General features: G+C 35.7%; 1 protein-coding gene across 2 annotated transcripts; it reads right to left on the bottom strand.

Annotated features, from left to right (window-relative positions):
• Positions 1-1,218: 1,218 nt before the first annotated feature.
• On the bottom strand, positions 1,219-23,374 carry LOC125659580 (rhotekin-like). 2 transcript variants are annotated; one of them, XM_048891297.2, is made up of 13 exons: positions 21,053-23,374; positions 20,017-20,286; positions 7,799-7,992; positions 7,270-7,319; positions 6,873-6,926; positions 6,534-6,654; positions 5,718-5,877; positions 4,825-4,856; positions 4,167-4,371; positions 3,493-3,609; positions 3,213-3,381; positions 2,548-2,658; positions 1,219-2,410 (listed from the first exon to the last, which is right to left on the bottom strand). In XM_048891297.2, exons 1-13 carry the CDS (start codon positions 21,242-21,244, stop codon positions 2,274-2,276), a joined length of 1,812 nt encoding a protein of 603 aa, XP_048747254.2. In that variant the 5' UTR covers positions 21,245-23,374; the 3' UTR covers positions 1,219-2,273. The 2 variants fall into 2 exon arrangements, with proteins under 2 accessions (XP_048747254.2, XP_048747255.1); XM_048891298.2 differs by lacking the exons at positions 20,017-20,286; positions 21,053-23,374 and adding an exon at positions 9,790-11,598.
• Positions 23,375-23,544: the final 170 nt, after the last annotated feature.

Below are 23,544 nucleotides of genomic sequence, written 5' to 3'. Positions count from 1 at the left end.
TAAGCCAGAAAAGCTGAGATTTACATGAAAGCTTCCTGACATAATGCAGATTCAAGTTTGTTCAAATCATGGGCCCCTGGGGTAGGATGGGGCCACAATAGGAGATCAAAGTTTTACATACAAATAAAAAGGAAAAATCTAAAATCTTCTTCTCAAGAACCACTAAGCCAGAAAAGCTGATTTTACATGAAAACTTTCTGACATAGTGCAGATTCAAGTTTGTTCAAATCATGGCCCCCGGGGATAAGATGGGGCCCCCAAGGGGGGGATCAAAGTTTTACACACAAATATATAGGGAAAAACTTTAAAAATCTTTTTCTCAATAACCACTGAGTCAGAAAAGCTGATATTTACAAGAAAACTTTCTGACATAGTGCAGATTCAAGTTTGTTCAAATCATGGTCCCAGGGGGGGGGGGGGGGGGTAGGATGGGGCCACAAGTGGGGGGGTGGGTCAAAGTATTACATACCAATATAGAAAAAAACTTCAAAAGAACCATTGGGCCAAAGAAGTTGACATTTACATGAAAGCTTTCTGACATAGTGTAGATTCAAGTTTGCAAAGGGTAGTTTGGGCCATAATAGGGACCAAGGTTTTACATGCAAATATATATGGAAAGTCTTCAGATATGGGCCAAGGTGACTCAGGTAAGCGATGTGGCCCATGGGCCTCTTGTTTGATCATGAGACCAAAAACTCCACAGGTATCTATCTGTAATAGTCTACTTTTGTATAAAATTAAACATGAAAGCTTTATATTGAAAACTATTCCACATATTGAGTCACAACAAAAGGACACCCATTCCAATAAGATGCTGTATTTTTAATGCCTGGCCCCAATTATTCATTGTAACTTTGCTCCATTATTTTAATAGAGTATGAGGGAGAACAAACACAGAATGATGATGTCCATTTTTGTACTAGAAATATTCCAATTGAGATCCAGGTTAGAATAGATCCTCATTGCCCCTTGCTTGTCATAAGAGGCTGCTAATGGGGCGGTCCTTTGGGTTATATTGCAAAAACTGAAGTCCCGAGTCACAGCAGGTGTGGCACGATAAAGATCCATCTCTGCTCAAAGGCAGTAAGCGCAGAGCATAGGCCTAAATTTTGCAGCCCTTCACCGGCAGTGGTGATGTCTCCATATGAGTGAAAAATCCTTGAGCAGGCGTTAAACAATATACAACAAACCCACACTAGAAATAACAGAGTCAAGTTATTTACACTTTTTAAATGTTTTTATTTTATGGTTGGTATTATATATATTTAGTCCATAGAACATTAAATTAATCAAAATGGGTTATTTTCAACAAAATGGAAGATATGAAGATAGTGGAAGATCCCAGATAAAGATTTAGGAAGAGAGATAAGCATTTCACAAAGTAAATCATAATGCAGTTGTTATATGTAAACAAAAGTATGACAAATGCAAAATGGCTAAGGCAGGACACCTGAGAATTACTACACCACTGACCCCTAAGGTCAGCAGGTCACTACGCCACTGACCCCTGGGATCAGCAGGTCACAACTTATTACCGCAGACTGGTGTTCAATCCAGAATATAAATACATCGCATTTCACAAAAAATATCAAATAAAACAATTACATCTGTCTAAAACTGGTACACTAAAACCAAAAGCAGTTGAATGTTTTATGTATGTTTTGAAAAATAGTTCTAAAAAGACGTAAATGGGTGATATAAAACAAACACTCTGTACCCAAGACAGTTAAGATTTCCAGTTAAAAATCAAATTTTTTTGCAGATGTATTTTTCCAAAAAAAAAAAAAAAAAAAAAAAAAGGTTTCCTTTTTAAATTCCTGTGTTCCGAGTTTTGACAGAAAAATGAGGTAAGCTGCCTTACTTCGGTTATCTGACTAGTCCATGTGCTGTTATTTACATCGCTACCAAGAAAAACCAAATAACACGATCACAAGGAATGCCACTCTACAACTGAAATTTCTTTGGTCCAAAGCGTAGTGATAACTAAGTTCATAACACACCTTTCTGCACGATTTCAAACACTTAACAATATCCTTTCATTCACTCTCACACAGTTGACAGAAATATGCATATCAAATACTGTTAACACATTAGCACTAGGGTATGCAGTCACAACTTCTTCTCTGCAGGAAATGGATTGCACTTCAGGACAGAGTATTTGTTCTGGTTATTTGATTCTGTAGAGCACTTCATCAAAACCTTCTCCAGCTGAACACAAACATGGTAGGCTGTAAGGAATGGGTTTCTGGTCAAAGAGAGGTAACTCTTGTTCCCTATACTGTTGTGGTGTAAGGTTTATCTCCCCTGATTTGCTTAGCCTCCCCCATTAGGGTATTCAACATCTGACTAAGCTGGTCATCCTCCTTCTGTAGTTCACCCACCACGCTGCTGGGCCGTGACGTGGCTTTGCCTAAAATTAGAAAAACAACTTTTCCAGGTCAGGAACGATAAATGTACCATGGAATGAACCTCCTTAAAAAAAACCACCAAAAATATTCTACTTCAACAAGCGCTAATTTTGATAATCTTGTTGGAATCTGTGCCTACCTGCTAGAGGAGTATCATCATAAATGGAAGATTTCCGTAAGAAGGCTGGTTTTTTGCGAGGTGATGGAGATCTAATCTCCATGAGAAAATCACAGGCATGCTTCCAGAGAGCTACAATGAAGAGAGAGTTATCTTGTAAACACCTGTCCGTAAGATGGATACATATTTACAAAGAATTCATAACCCCATCAAGATTGAAACAAGATGCCCATACAATACTGTGATTTCTTCTTTTTTAAATACTGAATAGCAATATTTTGTTGTTTATGTGATTGTGTCAATCCATTGATCCGTGAAATAACTCATCATTTTATGGCCATAGAACATATCACACCTTTTCAGAATTGCATATTGAGACTTTCATCAAAATTTTGAATGATCTTTTATATTGACTGCTTATATTGTATTTTACTAGGAAACACCAATCTTAATTTTTAATGTAATTTTTTTCATTGGTCATTACTTATATCCAAATTTAATAGTAGGTGAATTTTATAGGTAATATTTTTTTTTTTCCTAACAAAATGTAGTATTTTTATAATACAGAGTAATTTCACATTATATTTAGAAATTGATAAAAGTTGTATGATAATAAATAATACTGATTTGCCATACCTTGGTCTAGTAAATGTTGTATAATAATAAATAATACTGATTTGCCATACCTTGGTCTAGCAAATGTTGCTGCAGACCATCCCACCACATGCCCAGTTCATCTTTGGATCCAGCTGCCAATGTATATTCCAATGAGTTCCCACTCAGTTTTGTCATGATGTGAAATGTGTGCTCTGTTTCTAAGCTTTTACTGGGATCCGAATCACTTATCTGAGTATTCTAAAAAAAAATCGGAATGCACTACGTAATAATTTTCCAAGGAACTGCATATCCTGCGTAATGTATGAGTGTGAGCCAGTCTGAATCGAGTTTTGGAATCTTTTTAGTTACCTTAGTTACAGGAATTTCTAGCAGAGGTTCCGTGACCTCCATGTCATCTTTGGAGGACCAGCAGGAGAGGGCGAGGTTCTTTAACACACACCAATAGGGCTTTACTTTCTCCTCCTCCTACAAAATATCACAGCTAGAGTTATCTTTCTTAGCTAGAGTTATCTTTCTTGCTGTCAATCTGATTGTTTTTAAGTATTATCTTGAAAGGGATTCATAGAACACTTTATCTAATAATGATTAATTAACTTAAGTGGCTCTACAGCATAAAAAATAAAATCAAATGCTATAAAAAAAACAAAAAAACCACAAAAAACAAATAGATAAAACTGACATCTTATCAATGAACATGTGATTTAGGCCTTAACACCGATATCTGAAAAATATAGTTTAAACTTTCTACAAAATATTACTATCTCTAAAGCAGAGGTTTCCATTACAATGTTCTGTGAGTCACCTGAAACTGCAACAATAAATATAACTACCAAATTTAAGTAAATTCTGACGATTTTTTTTAAATTTGGGAGTGCTCTCTGATAGTTGTGAGGAGTTTCCTACATATTTTCCAGCCTCTGCAGACAATAACACTCAAATCGATACAGCAACATCACCGGTACGCATTACTGATAGTCCTGAAAATGTAAATGATTAGCACAGAAATGAACAAAGTCACTTACCACTAAGTTGAGGTAACCCGAGACAACCGGCTCCACCAGACACTCTGGTTGACAAGCCAGTCTCAGACAAAACACACCAAACAATGGAAGTTCACAGGTCGTGACATCAGCACCAGAGGTCAACTGGAGGTCAAAATTTCCAATGGAATCACCGATATCTTTCAGTTCTAGAGTACCACTGGCCATTAGTTCGAAACGGGGGCCTCTGAGGGAAATAAAGTAAGAGATACTAGAATTTTGTTACCATACCACCTAAAGCTTTATTACCAAGCATTTAAGATTTACATATACCGTATAGGTGGTATTTTCAGCGACACGTAAATTTAGCATTAAGTCTATAAATTATGGGTATATATATATATATTTAGTGACAGCTAATTTTAGCCAATTTTTAATTCCAAGAACGATAGCTATTACTTCCGATATGGAATAAATATTAGCGATCTCAACACCCTTTCTAATAATGCTAACATCAAATCCTCGTTAAAATTTCTACTTATACGGTACATTCTGCATTTTGTCTGATTTGATGGTTTTGTACTTCCTAGTAAGGTTATCACAAAAAAATTTCAATGTTATGAATCAGATTCAAAGTAAAATTTTCTTTCATCATAGCACACTTGCTACACATGAATGACTTAAAATAATGAGTACTCACAGAACCATATTTCCTATGATGTCCGAGTCATTCTAAAAATAAAACAGGAAACCTAGAAATCTTAGCATTAAGGTCATTATTAAAAAATCTTAGCATTAAGGTCATTATTCAGAAATCTTAGCATTAAGGTCACTATTCAGAAATCTTAGCATTAAGGATGAATGCTACACTAGAGAAATTTGATGTGAATGAAAAGTGGAATATATGTACAACAATATTTTGAAATTGAAAATTTCAATTTTACTTATTTAGTCAAAAATGTAGGTTTAGTACTATATGAAAAAAAATATAAAAAAATAAATAAAACCCCTGCTGGACTTGAAACCGCGATCTACATCCTTATATTATATCACAAAACAGGCACATAAATTAATTGATTACTATCTGTATTGTAAGACTTTAATAATTACAGAAAATGAATTACAACTAAGAATATATAAAAATTTAAATGATTTCTATTAAAAGTCTCATACAATTTTGTGTAGTTTTTACAACTGAAGGGAAATTTTTGCTTGTGGAAGGGGAAATGTTCATTTCTTGTCAAAGGGGGAAAGGTACCCTTTACCAGTAGTAAACAGAAGCTTGATAAATCCTTGTGTAGTATACCCCCTTAAATACAAATTTCAGTATGCTGTGGGTCTACTTTTTTATGTTCTATATATTTACTGCCTGATGTGTGGAACAAGGTAAAGGCATTATGTAAATTGAACCATCATTCGAATGTGAAATTTAACACTATCTTGAAATGCTTTTATTTCTTAATGACATCATTTAATTTTTGTTGTTGTAGTATCCTATATTTTCAGTCTAGAAACTTTAACAAGCATCTTCAAGCAAGAACTGTCTTTAATAAAAGACTTTCCTAGCGTGTGTTAAAACCTGTGATCACCTACCAGTCCGGACAGGCGTTTCCCCACACTGCGCCCGACAGACCCTGACAAATCGTTGATCTTCTTACGAAGCTTCTTGGGTGTGCTAGCAATAGTTAGATCCTCATGCAGTTTGTGACAATACACCTCAAATCGACACGTGAAATCATGAGGGACATTATTGCTGAAAAGAGAAATTCAAACAATGAACCCTGATTGCATGCATCATAAATCTGATATCATTACTGACAGGGTTTAGAGAGAATCAGTATGGATAATGGCCACTTGATATTGGATGGGTGCCTTTTAAACGTAATTCTTTTCATTTTGGTTTCTTTCATAGTCAATCCACACAGCAAATATATACATCATTAAAATTATAAGGCAAGCACAATTTGTTAAGAGGATGCTCTATGAAAAATTAATTAATAGTTCCTAAAATGAATATTCGCCCAGGTCACGCATAGGTTTCAATAACATACACACACATGTAAAAATAAATCATAAAGTCTACACTTAGGAGTGATGAGTAATTATTGTATGTGTATGAATTTTAGCACTCTTAAAATCAGACACAGACAGAACTGATGCACAATTTGCCATAACCATGATGTAACACTTCCTCTTGGTATGATAACGTAAATTTCAAAGCAGCCATAAATTGTTTCACCACCAAGAGGCACTTCAACATGAATCCCACTAAAACAAGTACACAATCTGTATTAACAAAACCCTAACATATTGATTAAACAATGACAACTCCACCGCTATATAGCCATATAAAATATATAGGGCCAAACTTCTATGTGCTGATTTTAACATGGATGCAGATATACTTACAAAACCATAATATCATCGAAAGTCAGATCTGTCATACTGCGATCCACATTGCTCAACATAGACGTCTCGAAAATATCCGTCCCGATCTTCAACAAGCAGAAAACAGCATAACGCCTGTAATCTGCAAGAGACGAGAGTTATTTTACACACACTCTTTCTTAAAGAAACATTTTCAAAATTACTTTCTACCATTATTCAGTATTCTGACCAAAGGAAGTGAATGCCCAAAGATATTAGATTTTTTCTTCTTTTCATATTAACAAAAACCCTGCAAATATTTGCCTTCCTCAATTAGGTTCAATATGATTCAGTAAACAAAATGAAATGGCACTTTCTTACCTCCCTTGTTCTTGAAATGGTCGGTATCCTTCCACATCAATGGAATGCGGATATCTGAAATAAAGAGAGAGAAAAATGACATGCATTACTAAATTATAGAGGCTTTTGAAACGTTCCCTTCAAATTATATCTCTAATCAAAAAATCATTACTAGTTTCATAGATGGAGGTAATGGCAATCTATAAATGATAATGCCAGCATAATTTCCATTGAATTCATCAGAAAGAACAAACACTGTGAGATTTCATTGGTTAGGAGAATTCATGAACTAGAATTAAGAAAATACAGACAAATCCAATTTTCCATTGGATCTTGGGGTCAGAACATGTCATTCCTCATCAAGTTTATGCTTTATTGATAGAAAGTCCAATCAGGGGTCATCAGATGACCAACTCACCAGATATGCTGACTTTCGCTTTACATGGTAACTGGTTCCCGATAGTTGACCTAGAAATGAAAGAAATGAAGACCTAAGTTCTACATCTGTATTTTCTCAAAGTGGAAAAAAAAAAGATTGAGACAAAGCCCACTTTCTGATACTATAATTGATAAGTTCCTCTACATAAAATGATGAATATATAAAACAACTGAGGTAGAACAATTAGTTGGACATGAGAAATTGTTAAGACACTTAGAATTATGCCAAATCTCTTCATATCAGGAAGTTTTTAATTATTAATATTTCTATGTCAAACCAGGAAGTTCTCAGGACTTTCTGAAACTGACAGAAATCATCTGCAGCAGTTATAAATGGTTCGTCAACAGTTTCTCCTAGTGAGTCAGAGCTTGATAGGGATAAGTTTTCCCCCCATGTATAATGGCCAATTGATTTCTGTCATCATTGTGATGTGGAGGCTAGCTTACACACTAGATTTCCCTATTTCTATCTAAGTAACACAATAGTAAATGGATTCCAGTGCACTTACGTATTTTTGCCGAGTACTTCTGCCGTTTTGCGGCGCTGAAGTTCCGACATGTATGTCATTATACGGGTGTTGGATGTGAGGAGATTTTTCGCGGCCTCCAACATCTGGGCAGGGTGTTTGGATGCCGCTAGCAGTTTTGCGGTCCCCTCCCGCATCTTGATTTCATGATCAATCTTCTGCTGAAGATCATGATCCTAAAAACACAAAGAACAAGTTTTAGCAACGTAGCAGAAGTAAAAAGATTATAGTCTGTCTGCTGATTGACACATTCAAGGCCTTCATGTCACACTTCTGATGTGCAATGTGATCTGCAAATGGTGATAAAACAATATGTATAAATGAATGGGGGCAGCAGGCACTCTGTATATAAAACCTTTCCTTATCCAAGGGAACAGTCACACTTACACTGGTGTGCATACAAAGAAAGTGATGTTTAGATTGAAATACAACATAATCAATCTAATTAAAATATTACACATGTATACTATTCACTCCTCTGACATACTTTAAAACAAAGATATCATAGAGGAGGAAAATATACAAATCTAACTTCAATTTAATTGAAACAAAATAAACAAAAACAAATATCTCACAAGAAAGTACTACACAAAAACATTTAGATGCAAATAATATTTCACATGTAAGTGGACTCTGAAATGCATATTCTGTGCTTTAAATTAGAATATGGTGAAGTGGATAGGGGTGAGTAAAAATGTGTGCTTTAGGTTACAATGCAGCAAAATGACTTGGAACATGTCATTAAATGATGGAAGACATTATACCATTATCAGCCCTCCCAAAATGTCCAAACTTTCTTTGAAGTGTAATTGACAGCTGATAGAGATGTAAACAACACTCCTCCTCCAGAGTCAACATCGTCAATATCAGCTGGTGTGGCAGTCAATCATTTACAAGTATTGATGGTCAACAAATCTAGTGCAAGTCCCAATCCTTAGTACTATTGATTCACGGTCCAGTGAATGCAGACTGTTTTCTGGTGTAATTTATTCTTAATTATTTTTGTACAGCTGTAACTAGCCACCTATTTAATTTTCAGCCTTGCAGTTCATTAGATGTGAGATTATGTTAATTGTTCCTACCCCTGGGCTCACACAATGATTACAGTTTGATGGTGTTATACATACAATACAATGATAGCCATATCTCCAATACTTGTAATTAATTAAAGGTATTGTCAAAAAGAACACCTGAGTTGTCACCTATCATGGGCTGTCCCATAAAAAAATGATTCTTAATGGGGTCAAGTAGGCAAGGCTCCTGAATGGTTTTTTTTTATTTACCTACTGACTCATGTAGGATGTATATATTCTGACTTAAATCTGTAAATCAGCAAAACTGTGTCCTGAAGTCCGCTGACTCACAATCAAAACACCGAGAGAGGAAATTGTAAAACAATTGCACACATCAGTATGGCAGGTTGTTATTCATAGGTACCTTCGGTTTAAAGAAATCAATATTACGGAAGATCTGCAGGTTTCAGATCAATACCCCCTACACAATGTATCTGTACTCCAGTACCCCAAGATTAAATCAATACCCCACAATGTACCTGTACTCCTGTACCCCTAGATTAAATCAACACCCCACAATGTACATGTACTCCCATACTCCAAGATCAAATCAATACCCCACATGTACCTGTCTCCCACACCCAAGTTGTAAATTTGGAATTCCAGGCCAAAGCAGCTAGGATTGTAAATTTGCTTGACATCGGAATTGGGATAGTGAACACAAATTAAAGATATTGATAAGACATTTTCTCTTGCTATTAAAGAATTTTGTATCTAAATCCTCAAAATAATCTTACCCAAGGAGATAATTTTAGAGAAAGCACTGATGAAATGTAAATTTCTATGTTATGATTTGTTGACATCTGGATCACCTGGACTTAAAAGCTACATGACAACAGTCCAGGAGTCTGAGAAAACAAAAGGTAGCCTGGGCTCGATTTCCTTCACCCCTGTCCTCACCTGTAAACTGGAGGCAAGCTGTCGGAGGTAGTAGACACTCATATCCTCCCAGATAATAGGGGAGGTAACTTCCTCCGAAACCAGGGCACTGTCCCTTTGTCCATTACTGAACAAGTCTATCACCGGGAGACATTTATCCATCGTTAAACTGTCCCAGTGATCCTTGTTAGCAGATCAGAATGATCGGCCATCAATCACAGACCATCACAGGTAAGGCATTCACTGGTTAACGGTCTAGTCATCACTCTCACTGATAGTAACACTATAGAGTGACACCTCCCGAATACTCTGTAAAACTATCTACAATATCTACATGTATGCAGAAACACTGTAAAACTGAGCTCCAGCAGGACTGAGTATGACTGTTTACTGAGGGAGATAGGACGACTTCCACCAGGCGATAACAATGGATGTCACTAGGCCACGTACTGCAGTGTTCTGTGGCAATTTCTCACATCCTTGGATCACAATAAAAAAATCAGCTTCATTGAAACTCTTCCAAGACCATCACACACACACATCATAAGCCAAGACAAATCAGTACCTGTTCACTCCGGGCAGTCACTGAGCGGTTTCTGAGACGTAACCACAAAATATTAGATTGTTTCACACCATTGATCATCAGAATGGTTTTTTTTTTTTTTTTTTTTTTTTTTTACAATGAAACACATACGGCAACAAGCACACACCTGAATGAATTTACATACTCATTCATCTTCAGGTCCCCCACAAAATTCATAAATTAAAGATAAGCCTGATAAAGGTTGTGTTCATTGAGACAACAGGCTGATGTGAATCCTATTAATTCAAGGTGAGAAGTGAATGAATCTCCCTGTCAGGAATCGGCCAGACATCTATCTCACAGCACGCCTGACTTAGGCACACAACCTATACCCAGCATTAGAACAAAACATCGATTACACACTACCTCCGATAACATTATCAAACATTTTCCCTCTGTTCACTTTCACCCCTCTAACATGGTAATGTTTTTAAATGTCACACTGGGTACAAATCAGGCCTCTGTGTAGATTGGCCATTTTCTTGTTTGTACACACCCACTTCTCAGTGTCCAACAGACAAAAAACCTTTATCCATTCAGGTGTTTGGGCACGCGGCCGGGTACCAGCTGACAACACAGGACTTTAATTATTTGGATTCTGAGTGATCCCTGCGACCTGTGGAGGTCTTTGTCGTATTCACTATAGACTTTATAACCTTACTTAGAACACTCAGCAAACTGGGGCCAAACTATTATGCTGAATTGTCAAAATTCATCCTGTACACCCTGAGAAGCTTGGTGTAATTAATTCCTACCTCCTGTGGAAATGTTTACTTGAACTGCATGAAAAATCAATATATCAATTATACATACGAGAGATGCCTCTCAAAGAATCCATAATTTCCTAGGGTTTAATTTGTCCAATCTTAATTTCAAAATTGTTTCATTTTCAATAACTGCTGGAATTTACTAATATATGATCCCTCCTTTGACATTTACAACTAAATTGGAGTGTTTTTATAATGCTGGAAATTTCAAATTCCTTAATCCTGTCTGTAATCAACTCATGTATGGCCTCTAATCCTTATAACTATAATCTCCTAATTCAAACCTAAACAGACACAAGTCTACCATATCTACACAGAATCAACCCCTCAAAGTCCACGTCCACTGATCTATGGGACCCTGGTCTCAATACATATTAATTCTCTAGTCTAGAAAAAATTTGATTCCTAAGAATAATCTAGAAGCTAGGAATGATTCTACGTGCTAGCAGAATGTAAGACCCATGGTCGTCTTTGTCATAAACGTGAAAACTAAAAAAAATCTGACAACAGTGAATGACTGACCTTTCGTTGTTCAGTTCTGTCCGGAAAAACTTCGACATCATCAACCTCCATCATCAGTCATTCTATACCACTCTAATTCAAATAACTAGCCTCCAATTTATGTGACAAATTACTCTTTCTCAGGTTTATTTTTCCTCCTCAGACAAAACCAGGCCAGCTGTATGTTGTTCAGTGACTGATGTCAATATTTTCTATACTTTCGGAATCAGAGGATTGGCAGAAATCAATAACCTACATAAAATCTTAGCAAACATCGCAACAAAAGAACATTTTCCCAATACTTCGACTAACTATCAGCAGGCTGACAGAGTTGTCTCCTCTTATCCAGACTCCCAGTCCTCCCATCATTATTAACCCCTAATTAACCCCTAACTCCCATCTAGTTACAAAGTATGTAGTGATGTCACATCTACAGGCAAAAAATATCAGAGACAAAAAAAATAAATTTACCATTGTGATCTTTCGTTTTGGAGGGGTGCAGCGAATCTTGATGTACATAAATTTTCTTTTCATGGTGTGGGCTAGGGAAGGCATGATGACTGTCTAGTAATGTTTTACAGATCAGATATCAGATGGAGATTAGATAGAACTATATAGCCCCCAATACAAGCCATAAAGCTTTTATACATCTAGATCACATGTCCAGGATGTTCCAATGTGTTGATTTTACAATTAATCACCCCTAATTTGTGAAATGTCTTCCATTGACTTTAAATACATATGGCCCTGAGTTACTATCATTAGGGTCTTAATTCCGACACATGTTCACATGACCTCAAGACAACAAAATTATTCAAAAAGAATGTGTGATAATTTCATTACCAACACCCTAATGGAATATAATTAACTTTTTTTTTCCAGTGAATGAGCTTAAATGAAAGTTAAGAGAGACCATCATTCTAATTACTTTTTAATGACATCATTAGCAATATGCACACTGCTGTTTAAACATGGTAAATATTTTTCAGGCTTGTATAACCACCTGCTACAAATTTCACACAGTTAACTTGTACTCACTTTTTTCAATACTGGTAAGTCCCTTGACATCTTTAATTACAATGATATAAACATTGTGTAAAACACACACACAAGATTTCCTTAAATCACTAAAGGATTCATTTCCGAATGAAAAAATTTCAAAAACCCCCACTTCAGTGAAGTATTGCAGTCTACATATTTAGTACAGCAAATTTGATTCCCACCAATAATAATAGAGAGAGGCTTATAATCATGTCAAATGTCTCTGTGGCTCGAAGCCCCTGGATGTTTGCCTCCACCTCCCGAGGGACAATGTCAGAAGTGTTTTCTATTTGTCAGCCAGGCCATGCCTCATAAAGAAATCTGGACATAAAAATCTGCACAGCATTGTCACCCTGCAGCTTTATCTGACAACTTGCTAATCATTACATATGTTTAATTGTGTTAATTACTCACTTCTGTGGAAGATAAAACTTACACAACCAAGCACTTCATGATTTAAAGCCAGACATTGATGTCACAAAATGTTTGATGTGTAAAAAAAACTACTGCGAATTTAAGCCCCAAATTTCAATAATTTTTGTACTTTAAGTCAAAAAGCAAAAACAGGGGACACCCCCTTTCCTTAATACTGCACATTAAAACAGCTGTTCTACAAGTATATACTAAAAAATAAAAAGAGTTTATCTCCTTCTATGCCTAGTAATTTAATAATTAGTACAGGGGGCATCAAGAATGCAGAACAGAGGAGTCCAAGCAAAGCAACTGCCCCTGCCTTTGTCTTTTGAAATTATCCCTTGGTTCCAGCCTCAGAGCCATATGGATGGTGGAAAATATGGTTTTCATTCTATCCACTTCTCATCTACACTCAAGGGTGAGATCAATTTCAATTCCCCAAACTCGTGGTCTGTATGGTTTTAATTTTAAAACTTCTTTTTTTTCCTGAGACTTGGAAAACAATCCTGTGTTGGTCTTGATTCAATGTACAACACGATATACTCATGAGACTCTTTTTAAGATGATAAGATGAGGAAAAAAATATTATTTTGAAGTGGAGAGAAAGAAGAGAGAAAAGGCAGAGAAAGAAGAGAGAGGTTTATAATTAGGTCCTACTTGTTCCTCTCACATTGGTATCATTCTGTGCTAGGAAACAAAACATTCAATGTAAAGAGTGAGCCATGTAAAGATGTCCCAATACACTGGTCAGCAAACGAGATGTAATGGATGTAAACAGTCCCTAGGAGACTGGACAACAAACGAGATGTAATGGATGTAAACAGTCCCTGGGAGACTGGACAACAAACGAGATGTAATGGATGTAAACAGTCCCTAGGAGACTGGACAACAAACGAGATGTAATAGATGTGAACAGTCCCTGGGAGACTGGACAACAAACGAGATGTAATGGATGTGAACAGTCCCTGGGAGACTGGACAACAAACGAGATGTAATGGATGTGAACAGTCCCTGGGAGACTGGACAACAAACGAGATGTAATGGATGTGAACAGTCCCTGGGAGACTGGACAACAAACGAGATGTAATGGATGTGAACAGTCCCTGGGAGACTGGACAACAAACGAGATGTAATGGATGTAAACAGTCCCTAGGAGACTGGACAACAAACGAGATGTAATGGATGTAAACAGTCCCTAGGAGACTGGACAACAAACGAGATGTAATGGATGTAAACAGTCCCTAGGAGACTGGACAACACACGAGATGTAATGGATGTAAACAATCCCTAGGAGACTCGTCCTCAGAAGACTGCATGGGTCTGCTTCGTTATAAAAGTGTAAATCCAGGAAATAAACATGGTCTAAACAAGGATTGATTGATGTTTTCCGCCACACTCAACAATTTTTCAGGTATCTGGTGTCTGCCCAGTTTTTATTGGTGGAAGAGAGAACCCAGATACAATGTACCCGGGAAGAGACCACCGGCATTCCGAAAGTAAACTGGGAAACTCTCTCACTTACTGGCGCGAGCGGGATTCGAACCCGTGTCGATCATAGGTGAGAGACCGTGTGATTTTGAGCGCGATGCTCTAACCACTCGGCCACGGAGGCCCCCGTCTAAACAAGAAAATGAAAACAAGGGCTTTAAGAGAAATATAAAGAGCAGTCATCCCATGTCCTCTCATCCCTAATCATGAGAGACTTACTGCGTATAATATACACTTCTGTGAATGCAATCCTTTTGCATACAAGACAACCAAACACAACTTTGGTGTAAGCCAGGCAAGCTTGTTGGGCAGCCAGCGTTTAATAACTTTACAACAAATTTACTACATACATGATAACTGACATGAACAAGTTTTATGCAAGTTCTGAATCAAAAAACAAAATGTCAAGAAAAACCCCATCATTGACGTTAAAAACCGCCCAGGAAAAACCATAGATAAAATATTTGAAAAAACTATGGAAACCTGTGTCCGAAAGCAAGTGTTAAGTAACGTCTAAGGGTGAATATCGGACCTTATCCATAATTAAATATAATAATAAAAAATTGTGCTACGTGCACTTCGTGAGACTGGCTTAGAATGACCTTACTCATGATATCGACACTTTATATAGGCCTTCCTATGGCCACGCCTTGTATTACTACGCATAGGCATTCGAACACGTTCCTATCATACAACGTTTTCCCGCTATTCTTCGAAACGCGGGAAAACTACATTAACCACTACACCACATTAACTTCTAGATCAAGTGATAAGAGTGGAGGAGTTGCTCCCCTTTCTTAGTAAATGTAAATTTGTAATAAAGTAATTAAAAGTCAAGTTTAAAAAAAACCCTGTCCACTTTTAATAATGTAAAATCAATCTAATTAAAAATTCAATTATAGATTGAATGTAAAATTTGTAGCAGTTGGGGGGTTGGACTTGTTTGCATGTGATAATGAAATACTAAATTCACACAACATTGACATTCATACCATATTGATGTTTTCCACCACACTCAACAATTTTTCAGTTATCTGGTGGTGCCCCGTTTTTATTGGTGGAAGAGAGAACCCAGAAACAATGTACCTGGGAAGAGACCACCGACCTTCTGAGAGTAAACTGGGAAACTTTCTAGCGTGAATGGGATTCGAACCCGCGCCAACAGAGGTGAGAGGCCGTGTGATTTTGAGTGCGATGCTCTAACCACTCGGCCACGGAGGCCCTCCCATACACATAAAAATGAATTATTAACATGTACAGCTATTACCAATAAAACAATCAAATCATTGTTGTTTTTTCCTAACTTACACAGAGCATTATTTCTTATTCTAAAAATTTGCCCAACTTTTTTAATGAAAAAGTGAAGATTATAACACACAGTGATCTATCTCATAAATATAGAATTAAGAGTAGGACAAAGACCCCATGACACACCAGAGGTGGGGTCAGGTGCCTAGGAGGAGTATGCATCCCTGTTAAATTGTTAGTTTGCCGGAAACACAACAAATCATTATTTTTGGCCTTTATATCCTGTAGATCAGGAAAGAGATCTATTCTCCCACTTTTTAAAATTCATTTAATATTGATTAATAAGATGAGAGCACTTTCAATGGTACATGATGTCTTCAATTCCCTAAATAAATTAGGGATGGGTCATACCAATTAAACTTCCTAATGCAAGCAAAAAGTTTTAAATTCTATAACAATCCTCTCAAGTTACTGATATTAAATTATAAATTAAAATAAATTAAATTAATAAATTCAAATCATTACCGAAAAGCTTTTGATGTCGGAAACTAAATTTAATTTAATCTCAATCTGTTAGGAATTAAACATCAATCAGTATATCACTGACATGTAGTTGGGGGTGGGTGGGTGTTAAACTCAATCTGTTAGGAACCAAACATCAGTATATCACTGACATGTAGTAGGGAGGGTGTGTGTGTGTGTGTGTTAATCTCAATCGGCTAGGAATTAAACATTAAAAATCAGTATATCACTGACATGTAGTAGGGAGGGGTGTTAATCTCAATCTGTTAGGAACCAAACATCAGTATATCACTGACATGTAGTGGGGAGGGGTGGTGGTGGTCGTGGTGGTGGTGTTAATCTCAATCTGCTAGGAATTAAACATCAGTATATCATTGACATGTAGTGGGGGGGGGGGGGGGTGTTTATCAACCCAGCAGGGGGTCAGTCAGGTGTGTTAATACCAACCCAGGAGGGTGTGTGTCAGGTGTCTTCTTGCTATGGTGTGAACAGGCTGACCACTGCCTGGGGTCCAGCTATACACACAGTCAGCTAGAGGTGTCAGTAATACCTCAGTGATTTTTCTATATTTTTACAAGAGTCCTTTGGCTTTCGAATTGGGAAAGATTGTCGACATTTCAGCCAAATTGGGAAAAATCAATTTTATCTTAAATAAGTTTTAAAATCATATCAAACATTATATTATCTTTATTTTACACATCTAATTTTCTTTAACCTTCTAAAATTTTCAACTATTCTATCCAAATGATCATTCCCATAACTCTTTGTTAAGTCATATGTATATATAATTCACATCGAATGTTTATTTTTTTCAAATACGTTTTCCTTTCATAATTTTATTATTGGGGAAAATGCAAGCTATTGAAGTGGGAAAAAATTGACAAATTTTAGGAGGGGAAAGGGCCGAAATTCAGACCCAAAATGGGCCTTAAAAAATCACTGTACCTTTTAATAATCATCAGTGTTAAATCTGTTTTTAATGGAGTTTCTAACCATTTTACTTTTTAATCTAACCAAAGTAAAACAAAAACTAAAAGACTTTCATGTTTTGGTTTTAAGTTCATGTCTTGGTTTTTTAGTTGTGTCCCCCCCCCCCCCCCCCCCCCCTAATTTTTAATTTTAATTATTGAATTAGGTGATGTTCAATTCCTTTTGTTTTCATAAGACATTGCATTCAATCTTTTGTTTTATCATACAACTTACTAACTTTAACTATCTGCAATGAAAAGGCATAAGGTGTGAAAATATCTCAATGGCACAGGAATATATATGTAAGACTCTAAAGTGCGATGGTCACTCCAAAGTGCGATGGTCACGCCAAAGTGCGATGGTCTGCGCCAAAGTGCGATGGTTTGTTAACGTTAAAGAAGCCAAAGTGCGATGGTCTCGCCAAAGTCCGATGGTGCGGAGTTCAGTAACGTTTCACAATGAAACCGAAGATATGCCAGTCTATGCGAAAGACATCGGACCGTCGGACCTGACCGATGTGCAGTGTCTAAGGTCCGATGCGTCATTTTTTACACCGGACCGGTATGTCCGATGTCTCAGTGTCCGGTTTTGAGCTTTACTGTTTTGACACGGAGTCATTTAAATGTTTGTTATAAGTAAAAACTATCACACAAATCCAAATACGTAAATGAATATGATTAAAACCGCATGGACCGTCTAAAGTATTATGCGGGAAGGATCCCTGGTATAGTATTACTGGTATAATAAATAAGATTTCCTTGGTTTTGCATTTTCACGTGTTTCACTTTTATACATTAGGGTTTTCGGTCTGACAAAATTTGGTTCGGTCCGGTGTGTTCATTGATTACACAGGACCGAATGTCCTGTGTTGTCAAAAAAACTTTCGCATAGACTGTATGCAACTCGGATGACAGCAACGGCAAGGTATACAAGGTTGAGGATAGTGAGAACGGCAAAGTACATTTGTTGTCGAACTATCTTCTTCGCCCAAACATTCTTTAATTCATGATCCTTTATTACTTGTGACGTTAACGTAGATAAAAAAAAAATAAAAATCCTGGGAATATGCGATAATGCAAAACATTCTATACGATTTCGCATTGGAAAGTTTTGTGTTTAATAACAAGACAACTAAATGGTAATGAAATAAGTTGAACTTCTAATTTTTATGCATGGATTTTGCACTGATATTTTAGTGAAACAACACACGGTTGGTACAGTATGTAACACAACACTGTGTCGTTTACAAACCAACGGATTTCGCCGTGTCACACCATCGCACTTTGGCGTGTCAGACCATCACACTTTGGCGCATGAGTGTGGACCATCATACTTTGGCGTGTCACACCATCGGGGTTTGGCGCAGATCATCGGGGTTTGGAGTCCCATCGCACTTTGGAGTCTTACATATATGAATGACTATAATAAAAACATTTATATCTAGTACAAAAGAAACCTAATAAAACTACGTTAGATAACCGCTTTTAGTGTAATGAAATATATAAGGAAGAATTATTGTATTACAAGACAATAATTAATTATTCACCAAAATTAGATACTCAAGTGCCTGCTTCAAGGTTAAAAAGTGTTAGAAATAATTAAATACTGGTGTTATTACTGAAATATATAATATCATAGAGCAATCTTTATTGATTCAATTTTTGGTGACAAAATGACAATTAACCCTAACCCTCCTTTAATAATGATTATTTTGTTGATGACTTGTGTACGGCAGGCAGGTGTACACTTGTGTGTAGCCCTCTTGATGTAATCATAGAAATCTGATAATGCCCTTCAGGCCACTCTAGATAGGAAAGTGTTAAGTCATTATCAGATAGGGGGTAGACATTATCTCCCTAAAATACTTATGTTGCTAGTAATCTGTCAATTTATGTAAAACAACTTCCTTTGACTAGAGGTGCCACCCAGAAAGATTATTGGTTTTTATTACTTTTGACAACAGAGGATTTGTATCATTAATGGGTCACTCTTGAATTGACCCCTTTTTTTAAAGTTCCCATTAATGATTAATCGCACATCTCAAATAGTTACCTCTGAAAATTTTCTTTTTCATAATAACTGCTTTTGAAATCTAAAAGTTTTAAATTATTTCACTAGACCGAAATTTATTATGTCCTGTAATCTCTTTCCAGTTCACACAAATGTTAACGGAGTTGTCATCATCCTTCAGACTGGTAGTTTTCAAAAACTAATTTAAATATGTTTGGCAACAAAGAATTGTATGTAAAATGAAATACATAAATGATGGAATTATAATAAACTAAGACCAAAATAAGATATATGCCATGTGTTTCCGGTTTCCCCACTCTACATACTTTTTTGCTGCCAACATTAAAGATTTTATGAACAATATCATATAAAGTAAAAATCTGCAATTTTCAAGGTGGAATTTTTTTTGGTTTTCATGTTTCAGTTTTTCTGATTAACATTTCGACTACACTACTGATATTCAAAATGTTTGAAAAGTAATTGTAATGCAACAGTATATAGACATGTATTCAAAGAGTATCAAAAACTAAGATTTCAAATTAAAAATGCTTCAATAAAATAAAATGTTTTGCCTATATATACACCTACCCTACCTGATTTTATTTGGGGGTGGGGGGGGGGGGGTGAAATAGGAAACATAAAATGCACAAATTAAAGCATCATTCATCAATTATAGACAAAAAAATATTCATAAAAGAAACATACCCCGTCATCTGAGCAAGTTCTACATCTGCTCTTGTAGGCCAGGGTTAGGTGGTTCAGATATTGAAAGTTCGAGTCGTATGGTAGAGAGTAATCCTGGAATTTCTTCATCTTTTTCCTCAATACCTTCATTGACACGCGTCTCTGCAGAGTGTGTCGAACAGAGTCATTTCTTTGCAGAGGTTGGGGGGTAAACACTGATTTATCAATAGTTGTTGGTGGCCTCCATAATGTGTTTTCGGGAGAAACATTTTCAGTGTCTTCAACATCAATCTAAAATAAAATGGCATATTCAATGAATTAGGTCTAGATGTAGTGAGTGTTCATAGAGCATCAACATGCGAGGGCATCAGTGATGATTTTATATATAACTGGCCACCACACAATGCACACACATGTATGCTAAAATCTCTAGAACACTTTCAGAGTTATGGGTAATCTCAGTGAGATTTGTCGAGGCTCAGAATACAAATATCCAGTCTTGATGAATCTCACCGAGATTAAGCTATATGGGCTGCGACAAAGACTTAAGTACATCGCTCTGTGGATCTAAACTCATAATGGAAAGAGGAAGAATGTCGCTATATTCTGTGACACAAATAGTCGACACGTTTACTATCTAGAGTTTGAATTTGACACTCATTTGCATATACAAAAGAGCATCATCATAAATTTATACAACCAGGACGCCCTCATTAGGTACAGCATATACTACAGAGCATCATAAATACAACTAGGACGCCCTCATCAGGTACAGTATATATTGTGACATATAAACAAGGGGGAGCACAGGTGTCGGCAGTTTTAATACTTTTATTTTATCACATTGTCAGAAGCTCAGTGGTTGTTGTTTACATTTATAAACTAATATTGCCGACTTTTGTGGTTAGAGGAACCTCGGATTAAAAACGCTTGCATTAGGTCAGACCATCTATGTCTCGGTTAATTTGCTACGATACTTGATAATTAGTGTAACTTTCCATCTGACATATTGACATACCGGTCTAAATTTTAATTGATGTTAGCACAGTAGGCCTACCTGAGCATCGTGGTGATGAAACCGAGCTGGGAGTTTCGGAAGTTGTTTGGTACTTTTGGGAAATGGCAATGTCGATTTTAACGTTTTCTTCCTTCTCTTCAAACTAAGACCACAAGTTCCAAACACAAAACTGTATTCATCGTTCCCCACCTCTTGAATTTCGCGCTTACGTTTGCGTGTCGGCGTATCCATTTTCTCGTTGGCGAAGACTTACTAAAATTGAAAATAAACAACTAGCGCCATCTATGGAGGTGCAAGGACTATATCAAAGGAAACGTAACTCTGTAAATAAGAGGATAATTTACGAGAAAGTTCAGTATTACCTTTATAAATGGCTGCTGTAGAGGGGGGAAATAATACTCTATTTTAATGTATTTTAATGATTGACTTATCAACTATATTTTTGTTTGATTAATGTCATTTTGATACCATTTAATTTCTTCAAAGAGTTAATCTTCTCTAAAGCAAATTTTAATGTTCACAGGTTTCCCTAATCTTAATGGCCATTAAAAAAATTGTAACCTCAGATTTGCTCTTTGATCTAAAATTGTAAATTTTATCTGAATTTAAAGATCTTGTTTACGGTATGTCTTGATTGTTCTCGGATTTTCTTTATGAAAGGAAGAAATTATAAAAGTTATACATTCAAGCACAGTTAATTTTTTTTTTTTTAAATTATAGCTAGTATAAATTTACATTATTATTTTTCTTTTCACTTCATGTCGGGTTTTCTTAATGAAATTGTGGAGGAAATTATAAAAGTTATACATTCACAGGTGTTTTGTTGTTTTTTTTTTGAATTATAGTATTTACATAATTAATTTTTTTTTCACTTCATGATTAATATGAACTCTATGCAATTTTGATATCAATTACTTTTCTGATAACCATTTTGATTTTGAAATGTTAATTGACATGGTGTGCATGATTAACAATTAAACTCTTAGTATGGTGACCTCAGCACTGGAGGTTCAGTATTATTAACTTGTGTTTCATGCAAAAAAAAAAAAAAAGGACTCGATCTGTTTCAAACATCTATAGAGCTGATGTGTACATCAGAAAATATGGGTTCTGAATCAGATGCAGGTTAGACCTATATATATGACTTTAATATTTACAGAGAGTTTTCAGTGAAGCCTGAATATAATGGAGCATCATATGATGATTTTCAAGATATCTATAAGTTTTTTTATTTGAAGATATCATTAGTTCAGTTATTGCACATATTGATTCAGTCGTTGCTTTCATCAATTGAATCAATGCGCTCATCAATTTTCAATTGATGGGAACAATACTTCATTTGATGCACATTAATTTAATTGATGAGAGCAATGCTTGCAAATTTAATTTGGAGCTTGATATAAATGATGTTCTCTATAATTCAACTGAGAAGATATCTTTAATTATATATATTTACAATGCTTTTGCATAAGGAATGAATGCACACACCAATTCTTTTCAAGAAAGTAACAATTAAATTAGAAAGATCATTAATTGAATTGTGGATATATTGTATTATATATAGTTTCTCTCTCTAAAAGAAGTCTTGTGTGCATCAATTGAATTAAATTATCTCATTAATTCAGTTGAAGAGATGAGCAATAATTCAATTGATGCACACTAAACTATTCAGTTGAATTAGAGAGCAATAATTCAATCATGCATTACCAGCATTAATTGATGCATGCATGCATTAATTAATTAATTATTGCTCTCTTCAGTAATTGTAGTTCAACAGAATGATCGATTAATGATACATGTATTATCAATAATTTAATTAATGCACATAGACTTTCAGAATTGAAGATATTGTTTATTATTTGAAGAGATCTCTAATATTGAATTGCTGTGCGCATCAAATGAATTAAATGATATCTTCAAATAACTGAAGATATCTATTTAGAATCCATCAAATCTTCTGTATTTCAGTTCATGTTAATTTGGCACTCCATAATTAGGCCAATTAAGGGTTACAAAGCAAATATCAATAATTACTGGTCTCTCCAACATATTGGAAGAAAGTTAACTCGTGATACTGGTGAAGAAGTTCAGATAAAATGTTTTTATACATCATTTCCTTATAGTACTGGATACAATTCAATTTTTGAAATTTTTATAATTATTTATTTAATAACGTTAACCATATAATCATTTCATTATGCAGTAAACAGGTCAATAGACAATGCATGGAACATAAACTATATATTTGAAACTTGAGGACTTAATTCCTGTGACAAAATATAGATTGATTGTATCTTGTTTAACGTCCCTCTCTCGAGTTTTTCACTTTTATGGAAACGTCACCAAGACTGATGAAGGGCTTCAAAGAAGTAGGTACAGTTTCTAAAGTCATTTGGCCCAAAATATCGATGATTTCACTTGGAGCTCAAACCCTGGTATTCAAATAAGGAATAGATTAGCAAACCCAAAATTCGCTCAATTTGATCAGTAACATGATTTGTGCCAAATGACAAGAACTTGAAGTTGGCATA

This window comes from Ostrea edulis, chromosome 9 (assembly GCF_947568905.1).
Source record: "Ostrea edulis chromosome 9, xbOstEdul1.1, whole genome shotgun sequence".
Classification (NCBI taxonomy): domain Eukaryota; kingdom Metazoa; phylum Mollusca; class Bivalvia; order Ostreida; family Ostreidae; genus Ostrea; species Ostrea edulis.
The sequence above is the reverse complement of the archived record's forward strand: the minus strand, read 5'-3'. Positions and strand labels throughout refer to the sequence as shown.

Bases quoted from the DNA above. Each gene is read 5' to 3' on its own strand.
- LOC125659580 (XM_048891297.2), bottom strand. From the start codon at position 21,244: ATGGATACGCCGACACGCAAACGTAAGCGCGAAATTCAAGAGGTGGGG. The intron at 5,878-6,533 runs GTAAGTATATCT...TTCTCTTTTCAG, and splicing joins TTCGATGATATTATGGTTTT to CAATAATGTCCCTCATGATT. The intron at 4,857-5,717 runs GTAGGTGATCAC...TTTTATTTTTAG, and splicing joins GGAAACGCCTGTCCGGACTG to AATGACTCGGACATCATAGG.